Source organism: Lycium barbarum, chromosome 8, assembly GCF_019175385.1.
Source record: "Lycium barbarum isolate Lr01 chromosome 8, ASM1917538v2, whole genome shotgun sequence".
Classification (NCBI taxonomy): Eukaryota; Viridiplantae; Streptophyta; class Magnoliopsida; order Solanales; family Solanaceae; genus Lycium; species Lycium barbarum.
The window spans coordinates 131352091-131372684 of record NC_083344.1 but is presented as its reverse complement, the minus strand read 5'-3'; the positions used below and the strand labels follow the sequence as shown (position 1 = coordinate 131372684).

Sequence of the window (20594 nt, the reverse complement as noted above, 5' to 3'; positions counted from 1 at the left end):
AATTTTGATTAGAATTTTGAAGTAAGAATGATCACTACCACTTAACCATTAGTATGCCATTATTGAGTGGGATATGGACTCGTAAAAGTCAGTTTTTTCACTTGACAAATTAAAGAAGGTTTTCAATGTTTACTCAAATTGTCCACTTTTATTTTGATCTCTACCACTTAACCATTTAGGCCTAATTCTCAAAGAATCTGACAAAATGACCTTATCTTGTACCTAGTCATGTTTCTTGTCATTTTATATTCGTATGAATTAAAAAAATAGATTATGAAACAAGTGCCTTTTAGTCTTTTAATATAGGAAAAGTAAGATGTGGAGGGTTAATATTATTAGAATAGTGGACACGTCACTGTCTTGCAGTGATGATCCTAGATTGTGTTTTTATAAAAATAGATTATGAAACAAGTGCCTTTTAGTCTTTTAATATAGGAAAAGTAAGATGTGGAGGGTTAATATTATTAGAATAGTGGACACGTCACTGTCTTGCAGTGATGATCCTAGATTGTGTTTTTATATTTAAATATTCACACATCACTTTCTTATCTTGTCTTCTTTGACTCTCTCTCCGTTATTTTTCTACCAGTATAAGGACTCGCATGCACAATTATGAATAGACCAAACCTCATATTAAATCTTTATATGGTTGATACATTTCCACAAAGAGAAAGCTTATCATTAAGATATATTGTCTCTCCAATCAATTATCTCATGTGAGTCTTCTTTAATTTTCCTCTTAATCATTTCTTATTTTTGCATGCTCCCTTTTGCTCGATCAGGAAAGTTGTGTAAATTTTATTTTCTATCTAGATTTACTGAGACAAGTCTACTACTATCATTTTCTTGATTAAAAGTTTGTTGGCAGAAGGGGGAAAAATATACTTTTAGCTCCTCTTTTGGTTGATCTAGGACGAACTGCCTGTTCATTTCTGGCGTTATTGTGTCTATAAATATGGATGTTAACTTGTGCTATATATCGTTAGTGATAATTATAGTAGTAAAAGGAATTTACGCAGATGGCGTTAGGATGGACACCCATTTAATTTTTGAACCCCGTTAAGAAAAATTGTTCAAATATATACATCCGTCTAGGATCATTCCTCCTCCTCCTGCTCTTTCTCCTTCTTCTCTATTTGTAGCTGAAAATCCTGACGATTCGTCAAGATCTATGACCAAATTTTGATGATCACCATAACATCATGTGTTGGTGAATTTTTACACAACATGTTAAGATGATCATCAGGATTAATTTGACAGAAATTCTGACTATTACCATAACTTGTTTCAGGTAACTCTCCTGGCAATTAGCCAGGATTGTGCACTCGATTCTTACACTTTATTTAATGAGGTTAAAATTTAAACGTTGACATCGGATAATCCTATTTGCGCATATTATCCTAATAGCAAGGTTCTTGGAACACTAAATAGTTGTGAGGAACACTATGCTTCTTGAAGCTTACTTCTAAACTTTGGTTATATTTTTCTTTCTATTGTGCTAATCATAATTTGTGTGGCTCCCCTTTATTTTCTGGAGGGTTCGTGAGATAATCATCCTTTTCATGATAATTCACTATTTATGAACCCTTTTCTTATAGTTTTTTTCCCTTAGAAACTTGAGTTATCATTGGATTAATTAGTTGAAACCAAAGACTTAAGAATACAGAAAGAATTTCTTAAACGGCCACTCAAGTTAAGAAAAATACAAAATAAAGTCACTTTGTTTTGTATTGGTTACTCAAGTTAAGAAAATTACGAAATAAAGTCATTTTTTTTGTATTAATAAAGTTACTCAACTTGTGTATTATATTTTAGGAAATCATTATTGTTGAATTACGAACTATGCCGGAAATCTTTACGGGCATTTTAAGTTCTAAATTATATTTACCATCGGACCCAACTAGCAGCCAAGTAATAAAATTTAGTGTAAACATATACTTGGGGTAATTTCGGTCTCATCAAAATCAGAAAGTGTTTTTTCACCGGGGAAGCTACTAATCCAAAAATCATAACTCGAAGCACAATATTGTATTTGGAAACGTGATTAAGTGAATCAAAAGATTACTACTCAAAATACAGTTTTGTATTTGAAAACGTAATTAAGTTTTTCCTCTCACTACACCAAAAGAGGCTTTTAGTGGCAATATATTTTTCTTTTACCGGCAATATTTATTGCCACAAAAACATTTACCAGCAATTGGTTAATGCCATAAGATCCAAGGTCGCTAAAGTCTTTAGCGGCATTTATTGTTAGGGCTATAGTTTGGTATTTTCGGTAATAATTGATTCTAGAATATAATTAGTGACAATTAAGTTATTGCCGCAAATTAATTATCGCTAAAAACATATTTTGTTGTAGTGAGCTTTCTCTATTAACAATGATGTGAAAAGATATATAGAAACTGTACTTGGGGGGGACAAACACTTTCACTAAAAAAGTAATTAAGAAAGTAATTAAGTGTTCAATTTTCTTACATCATTATTAAATAGAGAATGAGGAAAAATTTAATTACGTTTTCAAATACAAAATTATGTTCATAGTTGTGATTTTTCTATTAGCAGCTTCCCTGTGTACAAGCAATTTCTAGTTTTGATGAGACTGAAAAGGATTCCAAGTAAATATTTTGAGTAAATTTTATTATGAGGCTACTAGTTGGTCCTACATGGAATATAAATTAAAATTAAAATGTCAACAGGGATTTCTGATGAATTTAAGTCATAATCTGACAAAAGTAATTTCTAAAATATAACACACAAGCTAAGCTGATTGACTTTATTAATTCAAAACAAAGTAAAATGACCTTTGCTTTAAATTTTCTTAACTTAATTGATCATTTGAGAAATTTACTCTAGGAATATATTAGGGAACTTCTATTTAGATTCTAGTGAGGAAAGCATAAGTTTTCCCAGGTGTACTAAAAAGTTATTGAGTTTAACTTATGGACGTCGATAAAGTAAAAAATATCACCCAAAGATTTTTACATATTATTCTTCGTAACAGATTAAATTTGTACGCGTTACGACATATAAAAGTGACCTAATTTTGTAAAAAATAAAATAAAATTTGCGTTATAAGTTAAACTCAAATTTAGTTAATGATTCAGAGGGGAGAAGGAAAATAATCACCAATTCGATACTAAGAATAAGTGGTGCACCGTGCACCCCAAACGTAACACTATATCATTAAGGTCAGTAAACAATAATTATGCTTGTTAAGGACATGTTATGAATGAATATATTAATGGTTTGGGAATAAAAAATTAGAAATATAGTGTACGAAAATTAGTCATTAAATCTGTAATTAATTAAAAGGAGATGGATAGGTCAGGCGTCAGGAGTCGGGAGGGAATCCAAAATTTTGTTTTTTTGCTGACCAAGAGAGATAAAGCTAGTAACAATTGTCATTTGACATATAACTATATGCTATATTGTTGTCCCCATTTTCTTACGTTTCAGTGTCTAATTTGGAAAAAATAATATTTGGAGTTTTAGATGCTAGATTTAAGTCAATTTCTCAGATGGGTTTTTTCTTCAATTTATAAGTTTTTCATTTACGATCAGAAATGGGAGCTGGTACTTGTGGAGAAGTTGAACGTACAATATTCCAAAAATCAGGTAATATTGCAACTTCTGAATTTTGTTACGGTATGAGTATAACTTGAGAATAAGTTTCAGTTTTGTTCTTCATTCATATCTTTGCCGTTACTAAATTACTTCGTATTTGCCCTTATTAATATTAACAAAGCTCTGACGTGAAGGAGTAGACTATGAGCCCGTTTGGATTGGCTTATAAGTTAGTCAAACCAGCTTATAAGCCATTTTTTAAACTTATTTGGGTGTTTGGTAAAAATAAAAAACAGCTTTAATTAAGTTAAGAAGTACTTAAAATAAGTCAGAAACAAAGAAGTTGCTCAATCCCAACTTATTTTTTTTAGCTTAAAAGTCATTTTGGTTTGACCAACAACTTTATCCTTTTATCCCTTATATTTTCTATTAATTTCAATACTACCCTTACTTCTATAAACTTTTAAACACTTTTATCCAAACACGTAATTGCTTATTTATAAAATAACTTTCAGCACTTAAAAAGTACTTTAAGCACTTATGCTTAAAAACCACTTTTTTTCAGCTAATCCAAACGGGCTCTATATGTGTCCATGCTTTTAGAGAAAAAAGATTCAAATTTACCTTTGCAATTTTTTTACTATGATTTAAGATTATTCTCGTGTCTGAGCTTCGGTAGGGGTCAAGAGTAAGTATGACATTTTTCCTAATGGCGGGGCTAATATTAGCCCAAAAGTTTAAGTTAATGAGAAACTTGAGAATAAGTTGATTACTATTATTTTTAGGGAAAAGGTTTAAATTTGCTACTATGCTCCGAAATTGCTTAATTTTGCCGTTTGTTATGCTTTTCCATTTTTCTTTTCATACTTCTTAATTAGCAAATCATCTCGTATATGTTCTTGTCATTAGCACAACTTAAGCGTGAAGTGGGTTGACTCCACGTGTCCAAATTTATCGAGAACAAAGGTTCAAATGTACCTCTCATCTTTTGTTTTATTATGTTTAAAATTACCTTCATGTTTGAGCTTCGTTAGGGCTTAAGGACATGAATGATACTTTCCCCTAACGGCAGGTAATATTAAATCAAAAGTTTAACTAAGGCTAAGTTACCCTACTCCGAAAGTAGAAGAACAATTTTTTTTTGAGATAGAAGCAATTTTTTTTTTATTAGCAGATAGTGATTGCAAGAGAGAAGGAAAACATGTAGGAGCTATACCTCCAATCATGGGTGGAAATTTAAGAGCAGCTAATCAATTTGAACTGATGGCCCCCTCAATTGTGAGCAATATTCTCCTCTCTTTCTTTTTTATGTGAATTGTGAATATTGAACTCAAATATTTAGTCTACTTAATTCTATACTATTTTCAGGCATTCAAATCATATCCCTATTCAGAAGTATCACAATATTCTGGTGGCAATGTGACTGTTGCTTGTCCCGAGCCTATGGTATGTAACTATTTATGTTGTAGTCACTTATCTTATGTGAGTTTCTGTTCTTTGTAGATCGGAAAAAATATTTACATTAGTCGGTTCATTCGTACGGTAATGACTGGTAACTATTTCTATCATAAACATTAATTGGTTACTTGGTAAAACTGGTAACACTCTATTACATGTATGTTAAAATTCATGAATAGTGTAATACTCCCTCCGTTCACTTTTACTTGTCCACTTTAGACTTTATAATAAATGAAGTGCATAATTTACCAATGTACCCATATTAATTGGTGCATATTTTTATTGGATTTGAAAAATGATTTGAAGTGAGTAATTAATACTATGGGTAAAATAAGAAAAAATAAATTATCTTTTCTTGATATGCTAAAAGTGACAAGTAAAAGTGAAAATCTATTTTTGGAATAGTGGATAAGTAAAAGTGAACGGAGTGAGTACATTTTTACTCAGTAATATCTCTGTGTTTGCTACAACCAATCCATTCTCTACCTGAAAAACAGTTGGTAAAGATCATAAAACTGGAATCATTTTATGTTAATGTGATAATGTTCATTTGTCAAACTATGAAGATATTCCTCTTTGCGAGTTCCTAAAATTAGGAATTAAGTTTCATCAACACCTTGATCTTTTTCTTCTAGTTCTTTCTTCAACTACTTGTCTCTTGACATTATAATGTTTTAGATGAGATTGTTATATACTTTATCATGGTGCCAGAGCAAGCATACTCCTGCTTTCAAGTCTCACCACCACCCGTTATGAAAGAATTTACTAGGGGTATCAAATGGGCGGGTTGGGATGAAATTGACCCAATCAAAATGAGTTGAGGTAATAAATGGGTTGGGCTAACATTAGCCCAAAAGTTACTTGGACTGAAATGGGCTGGGTTATGACCCCCCAACTTGACCCATCTTTTTTGAAGGGTATATTTTCTAGAAAAACATTTTTCCCGAAAAATATTTTCGCGGATTTTTCGTGGAAAATATTTTTGGGGAAAACATTTTCCATGTCTCGAGAAAAACATTTTCGTGAAAAATATTTTCCCTCATATCAAACACGCCACAAACTTATAACATACATGATACAAGAAAAGTGTATACATAAAATAATTAATAATAAATCTCAAGCAATAAATTCAAATTTAAATTAATATTAAAAACGGGCTAGTATTGGGCTAAGTTAGAGATCACTTTAAAATGGGCTATGTTGGGTTGGGGCTAAATCTAGCCTAGTATGAAATTGTCTTAAGCTCAACCCATAAAATTTTGAGCGGATTGGGCAGGCCATCATCTTTTGGGCCAAATTTGACACCCCTAGAATTTACACGTCTGATCATGAAGAAAAAGAATCAGGCCTTCCGTGAGGCGGCGTATTACAGACATAATTAAGAAAATAAAAGTGTTCAATCGTATTCTAGCTTAGTATAAACCAGATTACTTTTGGAACCATATTCTTGAATTAGATGACTATTTCTAGATGATGAGGCACTGTATGTTTTTTTTAAAAAAATTGCTTGTAGGCCTATCAATGATTCGTGTTTTCTTCATTAATTATTGGCTTTTCTAATTTCTTTATAAACATTTATCAACAGGTAAATCAAAATATAGAAAGATCATCAGTGCATCATAATGGTAGAATGATATTGCCGGCTGAAGTGGAGGAGCCAATGTATGTAAATGCCAAACAGTACCATGGAATTCTAAGACGAAGGCAACTCCGTGCTAAGGCTGTGTTGGAGCAAAAAGTTGTAAAATCAAGAAAGGTAATTAATTAGTCTCCCTGTTTAATTACACATATATAGACATGTTTGATTTGAAAAACATAAAGAATATAACAGTCTATTTATCATCCTGGGATTTAACTTATCTGATGACATGCGTACATTTTAAATGTTCTTTTACTATTTATTTATGCATGTTTTGAGTCGAAAGTAACAGAATCAATTGAACACACGTAGATCCACGCCTCTAATTTGTCTTAACTCATGAGACACAAAATTTCTGCACCTTTTTAGCTAGTAGTTCAAGATTTGGAGATCTAGTCAAAGGTCAGGTGAGTAAATAATGTTATTTTGCTTGTTCAAATGTATATCAGCCTTATCTTCATATGCACATACATATATAGTTGGAGTTGAAAGTAATGACTTCAGTTGAATGACGACATGTAAATGATGTTGCTTTTATGTTCAAAATGCATGTAAAAAAGCCTTATCTTCATGAATCTCGGCACCGGCATGCGATGAGAAGAGCTAGAGATGGTGGAGGCAGATTTCTCAACACAAAGAAGAAGATTCAATCTACTACTAATGGCAATAATGATAATGCAACTCCAAACAGTAAAGGCAAAGGTTCATTGAACTCTGATTCTTCTCAAAGTTACTTAGTCAATTATGGACATGATATTGGATCATCAAATAGTGCTGTTGAGGGATTTCTGTACCAAGGAATAGATGATAATAGTACAGAAAATCTTCAACTGGGTTGTTGTCATTATCAGTGGAACCTCAATGACAACCATAGCAATTGCATGCAGTCACAAGCGCGCTTCTAATCTCCAGCATTTCTAAAGAGTCGTTCTGCCAGACGTCTAGTAGTCTTTGACTTAGTATTTGAATCGTAAATCTCAGTGCACGTACAAGGCGTTTCCCATCTGACTGATATACTATAGTTTAATTTTCTATTTTGGGAGTTATGTAAATATCCAATATTCCTGCAGCTGTAACTTTATCTGAAATATACAATACTGTGGTAGTATAGTATCAGTTTTGGGTTTGTCAGTGGGCCTACATGCTTTGAGGTACTATCTAACTTTGAGGGAAATTTTAATCCTAGATGTAAAAGTTTAATAGCAACATTAAAATGATAAGGAAAAGGGGATGATAATAGAACTGAACCAACTTGTTGAAAAAGTAACTGCAACGCATAAAGCGGGACAGAGGGAGTAGTACTACGTTAGCAAGATCCATCATAGATCTCTTTCTACATTGATATCAGGAAATAAAAAAACTGTGGTTCTCTCAAAGGGGTTCGAGCCCTCTGCGTTTGACTTAAAGAAGAAAAACAACTTTGAAACAGAACTGGATACCACTAAGTTCTGGGATGTGTGATGTTAGAGCTCAACTGGTTGTCACAGTTGGCGTACATGTTTAGTCCTCTTGTCCGTCCTGGGGCTCCTCCTCTGAGCAAAGACAAGTCCAGAACGTACCTGCAACAAACGGGATTCTATTCTCATATGGAAGGGATAATCGACTATCTAGAGAGAAAAAGACTACATACATGTTGTTTGATGCCTTTTCATGTTCAACAGCACTACAGTTGATCAGAAGCTTTTGATCAATCTTTGACACTGAATGTTCGCTGGACAGATCGATTGATTCTGGAACTGCATTTGAGAAAAGATTATGAAACCAATACTTTGCACAATTTGATGTTTAATCAAAGACGGAAACTATGGCGTCAAAATACTAGCGCTAACTTACATGTCTTAGGAGCAGAATTCACATCTTCACTTCGACACAAAATGTTCTACATCAATTGAAAGATATATTATGTAATGTTAGTAGGTGTCGTTATGTTCTATCCATAGGAATACTCGTCTGTTAGATAAGAACTTTTTTAACACACAAAAATAGGAAAAAAGTAATGTTTTAACTTAAATCACAAAAAATCCACGTGAACTACAATATATAGGGCAATAATCACCTTAAGTTTCTCGTAACAAGTTTCAAGGTCATCGTTTACCAAAATATGATCAAACAGGCCAGATGATTTTCCTTGTTCAAGTTCTGCCCTAGCATTCCGGACACGCTTTTGGATTTGTTCTTCGGTCTCAGTTGCCCTGTTCAAAATATTGACGAAACTTCTTATAACTAAACAGCATGTACGATGAGAAACTTTGAATTACTTGATTAGCATACCTTGCACGAAGACGCTTCTCAAGCTCTTCGAAAGAAGGCGCAGAGATGAAAATGAAAATGGCGTCAAGAGCGCTAGCCCTCACAGACTTTGCTCCTTGAACATCGATATCAAGAATACATATCTACACAATCACACAGAACTAAGCTGTTTCTAAGGTTGCAAAAGAAACATCTAATGTTATTAACATGCAAAAATGGCCCATGATTTGATGCCATATGTAGAAATCTAATAACTCAGGACAGTCCACAGTCCACAGTCCACAATGACCAAAATCTTCATCTTTTGGAAAAAGATGATAGGTGAAGTACCAAAATGAAGCGATAACCATAGGGGTTATTCACCAAAGAGAGAATTTCTCTTCGTTCTTTAAGGAAATAAGTGTTCTAAACCTTCAAAAAGAACACCATTAACTAAATCATAAAACAGTTGCAGTTTATGCATCAATAAATAAAGTACCAATATTTAACGGAATAACATAGAAGCAGAGATACCTTGCCAGCATCAGCAACCATCTCAACAGCTTCTACACTGGTTCCATAGAGATTACCATGAACGGAAGCAAACTCGAGGAACTTGCCATCCTTTATCTCTCTCTCCATTACATTGCGGTCAGTAAAATAATAATGAATCCCATTCCGCTCCTTTTCTCTTGGTGCTCGAGTTGTGTGGCTCACAGAAAATCCGAACATGGATGGAAATTCTTTCATTAGCTTTGATATCAAGGTACCTTTACCCACTCCAGAAGGGCCACTAATGACAATTGGCTTCTCAACATCGCCCGATACTCCTTTGCTCCAGGCAACCACCTCATTCCCTAAAGCCTTTTCCTGTTCTCTAACAAATGGAGTGCCCACCTACAAAAGCATGACAGGGCTTTTAGCCTAACACAGAGAAGAGGTTTTAGAATTAATTCATTAACTTAAATCATGGTATCCATTATTTCATTTCGACATTATTCAACAAATAAAATGATATAGTTATCAATAAATAAGCAGTTTTCCAATTAAGGGTGTGTTTGGTATAGAGCAAAACATTTTCCAAAAAATATTTTTCAATTTTCCTATGTTTTGTTGATTAAAACTTTACATTTCTCTAGGAAAACCTAAGTTGTTCGGACTTGGGTGCGGGTAACCGATACGGGTACGGATCGGAGTGTCGGATTCGGCAAAATCTAAATTTTAAGATTTGGTGGTGCGGATCCAGGTATGCATACGGGTACAGGGATTCAGCTAAGAACATTCAAAATTATGAAAATAGAGCTATAAAAAACACGACCCATTGAATTCTTGGTTTCTATCTGTTTGGCCTGAAACATGAAGCAACGAATATGAGACAAAAGGGCTATAATATTGAAGGTATGCCATTACCCATGTCTTAAATCTGTTTTATCTTTTAGTTTGAGAAATCAAAATCTCAATTCCCCCCCCCCAAAAAATTTGTCCATGGACTCCGGTCAAAGTATCCAAAGTTGGTTGACCGTATCCGAGACGAATCCCGCTCCCGTCCCGTGTCGAGATGGGTGCAGCATCAAAAACGAAGAGTCCGCGCAACTTAGAGGAAAACAAGTTCCTTAAAAATGAGGAAAAATGACTACCTAATGGAAGTAGGAAAAACAAGTTCCATAAGTGACATTCCACATTGATTGGCTCCTCTCCACACCCTCCATAGCCCCCATCCGCACCCACACCCCACCTCATCCCCTATAGTCTTTAGTATAGATTATATAGAATTGCTTTTTGGATAATATTTTTTATTTATTTACCAAACACGAAAAAATAAGTAAGAAAATATTTTCCGTCATACTAAACACACCCTAAATCTTTTCACGTTGAACAAAAGTGAGTCATCAGCAGACTCAGCGAGAGATTTTGACATTTCAAATTAAAAAGTTAAGGAGATTAGCATTTGGAACATGTGAGCATGAGATTTACCAACCTCAAGAAACCAAAAGCATTCACTAGAAGAGGAGTTCCCTCTAACAACTAACACGCGATCATCATTTAAAAGCACAGCTGAGTGGTGCTTAGACGGCTCGGGTTTTGTTCCCAACACAGTGGGGCTTATCCTGCAAAATTCATTCATACATTTTTCATCCTGCCTGATAGCTGCAGAGCAACTGCAAACAGTTCAACCCTAACCAAGCTACAACAGAAACTCACAATTTCCCACTAGATTTATCAAAGATTCGAACTCCAATAGTTGACCCCGATTCATGATCAACCCCGTCAATCACATACTGATGAAAATAAGGAAAGAAAACATTCATTGACAGTTAAAAGTTATTTAATCAGAGAAGAATGTTAAATCAGTATGCTGAATCATCGTACTAGTTTACTGCCGACAACGATAGCCGTTACATTGGCCTTGGATTTTGAATCATCTTTCTTTGGATAATCTCCCAGAAGATTATCAGCAAAGAAAGCTGGAGTTTCTCCCTGAAACCACAGAGATTTAAAAAATATTGATCAGAACAACAATCCATTGAGCACATTTTTACCATTGAGCTCAAGAACAGCTAAACTAAAGGTTCAAACTTTCAGGTACTCACCATAGAGATTAAAAAAAATCCCTTCAATCAAAAATTTGAACCTGATAATGAAAACACAAATCAAACAAGAATGAGTGTCATTCGTGTAAAACTTTAACATTCACCGACAAATATGAAATCACAAAATGCTTCACCAAGTAATAACAGAGTTGGATCAGGGAGCTATCAAGTTAGACATAACATTCACCGACACATATAAACTTCAATAAAAATTTATGAAAGCACAGAATCTTCACCAAGTAATAACAGAGTTGGATCAGGGAGCTATCAAATTAGACATAAGCTAAAACTCCTCTTCATTAAAGATCACAAGTATATATGGAATCCCCTAATTAAGGACCATAGAAATCAACCTTACCTAGCAAACCTATGAAAAGTACCTGATAAATGGCAACTTACGGTTACCCACAAGACGATTTCTTGCATTCAACAAGAAATCGACGAGCTTTTAGAGCAGAAGAGAATTGGATTGAAAAAGACAGCAACTCTGAATAGGAAGTTGCAAGAAAGGTAACGAAGCATTCCCATATTTGTAGCCAAATGTAGGTGGAAGAAGAAAAATGGATTACGGATGTGTGCAAATGTCACCCTATTTGCCAAATGTTGACACATAATCATTTACCAACGCGACTTATAAATAGCATTTGTCAAAGCAACTTATTAATCGTGCTATAAATTGCTTTTGCCAATGCGATTTACATATAAATCTTGTTTGCCAAATGCGGACTTATCAAAAAAGGAAAGTAAGACATATAAATCAAAATAGAGGGAATATTACTTATTCCGTGATCTTTAGAGATCATACTCGCTCTTCTTGTATGGTGGAGCAATATTAGACAGCAAATCATTGCTTTTATCCGAGTCGCGTTAGCCAAATCCATTTATTACAACCTGCAGTGGTCCTTGACAGCCAATTAGATATACAGTGCGTCAGTGTGGATGATTGCATATAGTATATTCAAGAAATGAATGAGTCAATTGATAGGCTAAAATTAGTATTGGTTGGCATGTTGTAATTTCATGCAACATATGAAGCATACAAGAAGAGTCGATCGACACCCTGTTATCGAAGAATTACATTGCATAGAAATTGTCTTCGTACATTTGTTTCTTTATATTTTGAATCAGCTTAATGAAAATTCTAACTCCGCCACCTATGCAAAATGACTCAAGTCAACTTCATTATAGCAATTAGTTTTTAAAGTTTCAAGTACGCGCTACTACTAAAAACTGTTAGAAAAATAGTGAACATGGTATCTCAAAAGAAATAGTTTATATTCATGTTTATTAAACAAAAAATCTAACTTCTAGAGTCATTTCTAGACATTAAGTAGGCGTTTGGCCATGAAAACCAAGAATTATTCACTTTATTTGGTATTTTCAAGTTGGAGTTGAGGATGGAATTGTGTTTGGTTATAGTTTTTGCAAAGAACAGGGTTTTTGGTGTTTTTCAAATTCCAAATTTTCATGGCCAAACACTGATTTTCAAATAAAGTGGAAAAAAAAAATCCGGAAAAAAGAATTCTCATGGCCAAACGGGCCCTTAAAGTGTGATCTTATTTCAAATAATGAGCAATCAATTTTTCAGATTTGTAACTGTTGGACTGTTATGACAATATCTATTCACCCATTATAACCTCCTAATTTCCTTCGCCTATATATACACACATCGTTTCTTTTTGTGTGATAGACTAAGAATGCAGAAAATATTCTCCTTTCTTCTACTAGGTTTCTACACAAATAAATCTTTGTTAGTTTATGCACCTAGTTTTATACTAAAAGAACTTGCTGAATTCTGGGGATACACTTTCACAGTGCAAAAGTTTTCCGAGTTTTGCTATTGACAGCCTTGACACGTCTCAAGCTGTGAGAATTTAAGTATTTTCCGTAACATTTCCAAACAATCTTAACTATATTTTCTTTGACTATGTTCTTATGGAAAATACTCAATATTCAAGAAAGCAATTATGCTTCCTCGTATGCACATTTTTACCATTGAGTTCAAGAACAGCTAAAATAAAGATTCAAACTTTCAGGTAACTCACCATAGAGATAAATGAAAGAAAAAAAAAAAAATCCCTTCAATTAAAAATATGAACTTGATAATGAAAAACACAAAACAAACTAGAAACCCCAGATGAAAAATCATGTCTTTCAAATAAAACTTTAACATTAACAGCCAAATATAAAACTTCATACAAAAATTTATGAAATCAAGAAATGTTTCACCAAGTAATAAAAGAATTGGATCAGGGAGATATCAAATTAGACATAAGCTAAAACCCCACTCCATTAAAGATCACAATGGAGACTAATAATAAAAGAAAAAAGAAAAAGAAAAAATTCAATGAAAACATATGAAAAGTACCTGATAAGGGGCAAATTATGGTGACCAAGAAAACTATTTATCTTTCTTTCTTATACTTTTTTTCTAATATCATTTGGTTATTTTTATGCATTCAACAAGAAATGGTGGAGGTTTTAGAGGAGGAGAGAATTGGGATTGAAAAAGAGGCAAAGGGGATTCCGTTATGTTAAATGAGAATTACATATAATCGCATTTCTGAAATTCGATTAATGAGGATGTGTTTGGTAATAAAGCAGATTTGAGAATAACTTTCCTTACTCTCCTTCACAATTATCTTACTAAACTTCATATTGCCACTCATCAAACACATTTTAAAAAAGAAAAAAAAAACAATTATTTGCTAAAAGTATCATTTTTTCCAAATGTAGGTCGAAGAATTAATGGGAAGATGTGATTAGATAGGACATAACGTAATTTCAGCTCACCGATGACATGACCATAAATAAGAGGTTATGGAGGAGATGGATTAGGGTAGAAGGAAAACAAGAAGTTGACCATTGTCACGCTTCGTATTACTTTTGTGGTTTACTTTTGTGGTTTCTTGTCCTTTGACTTCTGTTATTATGTATCGTGTTTTGTATTTTGATTGTTGTATGATTTTGTGGTAGTTACGTTATTGTTCTTTTTTTTTTTTAAAGACCGGTTTGTCATGTTTTATTTAGTATTTTGCCATTGCTTCTTTATTTCTGTCATTTCTTTTCCCGGACTGCTTTGATTTGCTTTTCTTTGTGCCGAAGGTCTATCAAAAATAACGTTTTTGCCTCCCATGGTGGGGATAAGATCTGCGTATACTCTGCCTCCTCATACCCTACTTGCGAAATTACAGTAGGTATATTATTCTTTGCTATTGTAGTTTTTGAGAAATGACTTTCGTCTTACCAAATATACCCCAAGCATGCTTGGGTTATTGATTTTTTTTTTATCTAAGGTAATGCCTCGTGACTTCTTGGTAAAATCAACAATAATTAATAAAATTCTAATATAACAAATGTCTCATTAACATTTGTTTTTTTGTCATCTCGGAAGAACGAAAGTTATTCTCATTAACATTTATCTTCGTCAAAATAAAAGTAATGGTGACGTTAGAGCTTTATTACAACTGGAAAAATTAGTCGCAGGTGATGTTACCAATAAATATAAGTATGTCTTGCATATACGCATTCTCCGCTTAATTATGACTACATGATATGTGTTCTCAACTTAAATTGTAACATATATGATGAATAGTTAATTATACTAGCAAATTATACTTGTGCGATGCATGGGGCCCAACATGATTAATTTGATTACTTATTTTAGCTAATCTTTATAGTTTATATATTTTATAAAGCTACGATTCTCCTTAGTGAGTCTCCATATTTTTTTTTAGTTTCCTCTAATTTTTCTCCTTAATTTCTCAATTGTTGTTAAAAGTTGTCTTATTTTAGTTATGTCTGCCTCTTTTTATATTTAGTTAGTTGACAATTTAAATATTCTACCGTCAAGTTTTTAATCACAAGATTCAAAGGATATTTTATTATATTATACATATTTTTAATTTGGAACCACAAGATTCAAAAGTCTATCTTTATTTCTTAAACTCCATGTCTAGTCAAACATAGACACTTAAATTGAGACAACTTAAAAAATAAACACACAAGAGGTAGAATTAATGTTCAACTTCTGAAATATACACATGTTAGTCCCTGCCTAGAATACAATTTTAGTTGCTTTTTGTACAACTAATTGTTGTTGTGTTCGTCCACCTTGGGCGTTTGTTGTTAAATAAAAAAAAAATTATCTTATTTTCGTTATGTCTGCCTCTTTTTATATTTAGTAAGTTGACAATTCAAATATCCTACATGTCAAGTTTATAATTACAAGATTCAAAGGATATTTTATTATATTATACACATTTTTAATTTAGAACTACAAGATTTGAAAGTCTATCTTTATTTCTTAAATTTCGTGTCTAATCAAACGTAGACACTTAAATTGAGATAGAAGGAGTATATACAAAATGAAGGGAATGAAAGGACAATTAAGACATTGCGGACCCGTGGGGACTTAAAAAGCAAACACACAAGAGCTAGAATTAATGTTCAACTTCTGAAATGTACACATGTTAGTCCATGCTTAGAGTACAATTTCAGTTGTTTTTTGTACAACTTATTGTTGTTGTGTTCGTCCACCTTGGGCGTTTATATATAATAAAAAGAAAAATATAGAATAGAAAAATAGACATATATTTTTAGTAATGTGACGAAGTAATATGAGACGAAGAGAGTACTTCATTTATTAATTCTTAAACAAGGTGAAAAGTCAAGTATAGTAATGTGGCCAAGTAATATGGGACGAAGGGAGTACTTCATTTATTAATTCTTAAAGAATGTGAAAAGTCAAGTAATGTGGTCAAGTAATATGGGACGGAAGAGTACTTCATTTATTAATTCTTAAAGAACGTGAAAAGTCAAAAGCGAACAACTAAAAGTGCATGGAGGAAATAAATATGTATCGGAGAATTAAAATTGAAGTGCATACATGTAAACATGAGAAGAGACAAATATTCAGCAAGAGCGTGAAAATTCAAAAGTGAAAAAGCAAAAGTGCAGGGAGGAAATAAATATATGTAAGAGAATTACAATTGAAGTACATGCATGTATATATGAGAAGAGAATAAATATTCAGTACTATGACATATGTCCACGTGAGATTTATTAATTCTTAAAGAACGTGAAAAGTCAAAAGTGAACAAGTAAAAGTGCACGGAGGAAATAAATTTGTGTAGGAGAATTAAAATTGAACTGCATACGTCTATACATATGAAGAGAATAAATATTCAACAAGAACGTGAAAAGTTAAGAGTGAACAAGTAAAACTGCACGGAGGAAATAAATGTGTCGGATAATTAAAATTGAAGTGCATACGTCTATACATGAGAAGAGAATAAATATTAAGTACTATGATATATATCCATGTGGGATAAAACAATGATCGATTAAAGTGTACAAGTTATATAACTTTTGGTACAAGTATTCATTGCGTGTACAATTTATAAAGCTTTTGGTACAAACAGTCAATGTTGTGTTGGTCCTTCTTCCACACTTATATGATAAAATAAAAAAATTAAATGTGATTTTGTGTGATGATATTAAAACTAAATAATTTAATAATAAAAATAGAAAAATAATTTTGGATGATAAATTCAAAAATTGGATGACCATGGACCATGGTGAAATGAAATAAGTGGGAATAGTAGATTGAAAGAAAGGCTGAAAGAAAATAAATAGTTGGGGAACCTAAAAATATGTCTATGTCAATTGTCCCACAAATACGTGTCATCAAGAAGAGGGTACAAGTAGTATTGGATTAGGTCTTATTAATGGAGCACATAGTACAACTTTTAATAGCTGTGTTCATCCATCTTCACCACTTATATACAATAGAAATATTTGATTTAAACATTAGGTGTGAAGTGTGTTTTCTTACAACTTTGTGACCATGTCGCTCCAAAATGTATGGGCCTGAGCCAGCGAATGAACCTCTATGTTAACCCAACAAAACCTAGTTCACCCTTATACCCTCTGGATTTTGTTTTATGGTTTTCAGACTTCAATATTTTATGGGCTATGAAGTTGGATGTTGTCAAAGTTCTCATTAAAGGCATTTTAGCCCAACCATACAGTATTAGTATTTTTCCGGGCAATTTGCACGATAGTCTTTATTTGGGGGTGGCCTTTATATTTGTCCCTCAAATTGCTAGTCTTGAATTTTTGTTCTTCGCCTAAAACTCTTGATTTTCAAATTCGAATTCCCGCTCAGTAAAAAATTAAAAAAAGTTTCGCAAGGTAGAGTTTGTTTACAAAATTCTCCCTTAAGGCAGAGTTTACCTGCAAACTCTCCTTATAAGGCAAAGTTTTGCCTGCAAGCATATTTTTTTACTCAGCTGGAATTTTGCCAACCTCTATCTTAAGGCCTATTTTTTTTTGTCAAAATAGACCTAATTTTGCTACGAAACCCTGCCTTGCGATTTTTTTTTTGGACTAAGTCGAGGTTCGAATCCAGAACCTCGGGGTATTAGGCGAATGACAAAAATTAAAGACCAGTAATTTGAGGGGCAAAAATTAAAGATCAGTGACTTTGAAGGGCAATCCGCACAAAAAAAAAAAAAAAAAATCTTGTCACTTGAAGATTTTAGATGTTCTCTATGTTTAAACAAACATGTTATAATAAGATGGGGTTGCTCAGATGGTAAGCACTCTCCACTTTCAATCTGAAGTTTGCGAGTTCAAGTCACCAAGAGAGCAAAGGGGAGCTCCTACTTGTATGTTGGATTAATATTGGACAGCAAATCTTTGCTTTTGTCTGAATCATGTTAGCAAACCCCATTTATTGCTACCTCAGTGGTCCTTAATAGTCCATTAGATTACAGTGTGAATGATTGTATATAGTATATTCTAGAAAATGATCAAGAAGAGTCAGTTGATATATAGGTAAAAATAAATGTTGGTTGGCATGCCGTAATCTCTTACCACATGTGAAGCACACGAGGAGTCAATTGACACGCTTTTATTGAGAAATTACATTGTATAGAAATTGTTTTTTATATATTTTGAATCGAATTAATGAAAATTCTGATTTCGTCACCCATGTGAAGTGACTCCAGTCAACTTCATTATAACGACAAACTTATAAAGCTTCAATTAGGTGCTGCTACTAAAAACAAGTGAATTTCTGAGGGAGGTCTATGAAAATATAGGATTTCTGATGAAAAATCTATTGAAAAATCTCCGACAAGCCAACTTCCGATGGAGCTCCTCAAAAGATTTCGTCAAAAGTTCGATTGTTTTTAGCAATAGCTAGATATATATAAGTTCTAGAAAAAATTGGACATAAATGTAAACAAAAATTATTAAACGGATGCATGATGCAAAATCTCTATAAGACTAGATGTTGATGCCGTGTTTCACATGGGCCCAATAGGCCTAATATGAGCTAACGACAAACATAATATTAGTATGACAATATTTTCGTTCGAAGAAGTACGTACATAAAATTATTTGGTTTCATTTCATTTCAAAGTTATTGTTCCGTTGAAATCTTTACATTTTACTGGTCCTAACCAAAACTTTAGTAGTATAATTTAATAAAGTAACATAACTTATTATTTTTTACTATCGCCTAATGCTATAAATTTATTAGGTTTGCAAAGATAATTATTTTTTATTATCGCCTAATGCTATAAATTTATTAGGTTTGCAAAGATAATTATTTTTTATTATCGCCTAATGCTATAAATTTATTAGGTTTGCAAAGATAATTATTTTTTATTATCGCCTAATGCTATAAATTTATTAGGTTTGCAAAGATAATTATTTTTTATTATCGCCTAATGCTATAAATTTATTAGGTTTGCAAAGATATATATTTGCTTCTTAGATTGAATTGTATTTTATACAACAATCGTGAGTCATTATACATTATTCTCCTGAAGATCAATCATTTCTTATTTACCATTCACAAATAAAAATTAGAAAGTTCAGTGCATAATTCAAATGTGTAATTTATCTCGACAAATAGCAGAGAAGTTGTTAGCATGATACAACATTTGCTTCGGTTCTTCTTTCATAATTACAATGATATATTGTTAATAAGTACTTTTATCATTTATATCAATTTAGTGAAAATATTATCGTGAGTTCAAGTCACCAAGAGAGCAAAGGGGAGCTCCTACTTGTATGTTGGATTAATATTGGACAGCAAATCTTTGCTTTTGTCTGAATCATGTTAGCAAACCCCATTTATTGCTACCTCAGTGGTCCTTAATAGTCCATTAGATTACAGTGTGAATGATTGTATATAGTATATTCTAGAAAATGATCAAGAAGAGTCAGTTGATATATAGGTAAAAATAAATGTTGGTTGGCATGCCGTAATCTCTTACCACATGTGAAGCACACGAGGAGTCAATTGACACGCTTTTATTGAGAAATTACATTGTATAGAAATTGTTTTTTATATATTTTGAATCGAATTAATGAAAATTCTGATTTCGTCACCCATGTGAAGTGACTCCAGTCAACTTCATTATAACGACAAACTTATAAAGCTTCAATTAGGTGCTGCTACTAAAAACAAGTGAATTTCTGAGGGAGGTCTATGAAAATATAGGATTTCTGATGAAAAATCTATTGAAAAATCTCCGACAAGCCAACTTCCGATGGAGCTCCTCAAAAGATTTCGTCAAAAGTTCGATTGTTTTTAGCAATAGCTAGATATATATAAGTTCTAGAAAAAATTGGACATAAATGTAAACAAAAATTATTAAACGGATGCATGATGCAAAATCTCTATAAGACTAGATGTTGATGCCGTGTTTCACATGGGCCCAATAGGCCTAATATGAGCTAACGACAAACATAATATTAGTATGACAATATTTTCGTTCGAAGAAGTACGTACATAAAATTATTTGGTTTCATTTCATTTCAAAGTTTTTGTTCCGTTGAAATCTTTACATTTTACTGGTCCTAACCAAAACTTTAGTAGTATAATTTAATAAAGTAACATAACTTATTATTTTTTACTATCGCCTAATGCTATAAATTTATTAGGTTTGCAAAGATAATTATTTTTTATTATCGCCTAATGCTATAAATTTATTAGGTTTGCAAAGATAATTATTTTTTATTATCGCCTAATGCTATAAATTTATTAGGTTTGCAAAAATATATATTTGCTTCTTAGATTGAATTGTATTTTATAC

General features: G+C 32.7%; 2 protein-coding genes across 9 annotated transcripts; one reads left to right on the top strand and one right to left on the bottom strand.

Moving 5' to 3' along the window:
- Nucleotides 1–591: 591 nt before the first annotated feature.
- LOC132607494 (nuclear transcription factor Y subunit A-7-like) lies at nt 592–7695 on the top strand. Of its 2 annotated transcripts, XM_060321489.1 has the most exons (6): nt 592–716; nt 3562–3615; nt 4739–4842; nt 4933–5010; nt 6608–6778; nt 7222–7695. In XM_060321489.1, the coding sequence occupies exons 2-6, from the start codon at nt 3564–3566 to the stop codon at nt 7564–7566; spliced, it is 750 nt and encodes a 249-aa protein (XP_060177472.1). In that variant the 5' UTR covers nt 592–716; nt 3562–3563; the 3' UTR covers nt 7567–7695. The 2 variants fall into 2 exon arrangements, with proteins under 2 accessions (XP_060177472.1, XP_060177473.1); XM_060321490.1 differs by lacking the exon at nt 3562–3615 and having other exon boundaries at nt 598–716.
- A 218-nt stretch (nt 7696–7913) lies between these two features.
- On the bottom strand, nt 7914–14117 carry LOC132607493 (guanylate kinase 2-like). 7 transcript variants are annotated; one of them, XM_060321487.1, is made up of 12 exons: nt 13850–14117; nt 12260–12383; nt 11482–11522; nt 11261–11368; nt 11093–11169; nt 10869–10998; nt 9425–9787; nt 8933–9054; nt 8718–8853; nt 8495–8540; nt 8292–8397; nt 7914–8237 (listed from the first exon to the last, which is right to left on the bottom strand). In XM_060321487.1, exons 3-12 carry the CDS (start codon nt 11482–11484, stop codon nt 8162–8164), a joined length of 1167 nt encoding a protein of 388 aa, XP_060177470.1. In that variant the 5' UTR covers nt 11485–11522; nt 12260–12383; nt 13850–14117; the 3' UTR covers nt 7914–8161. The 7 variants fall into 7 exon arrangements, with proteins under 7 accessions (XP_060177470.1, XP_060177465.1, XP_060177467.1 ...); XM_060321482.1 differs by having other exon boundaries at nt 7914–8220; nt 13850–14113; XM_060321484.1 differs by having other exon boundaries at nt 7914–8220; nt 12287–12383; nt 13850–14113.
- Between the last annotated feature and the right edge of the window lie 6477 nt (nt 14118–20594).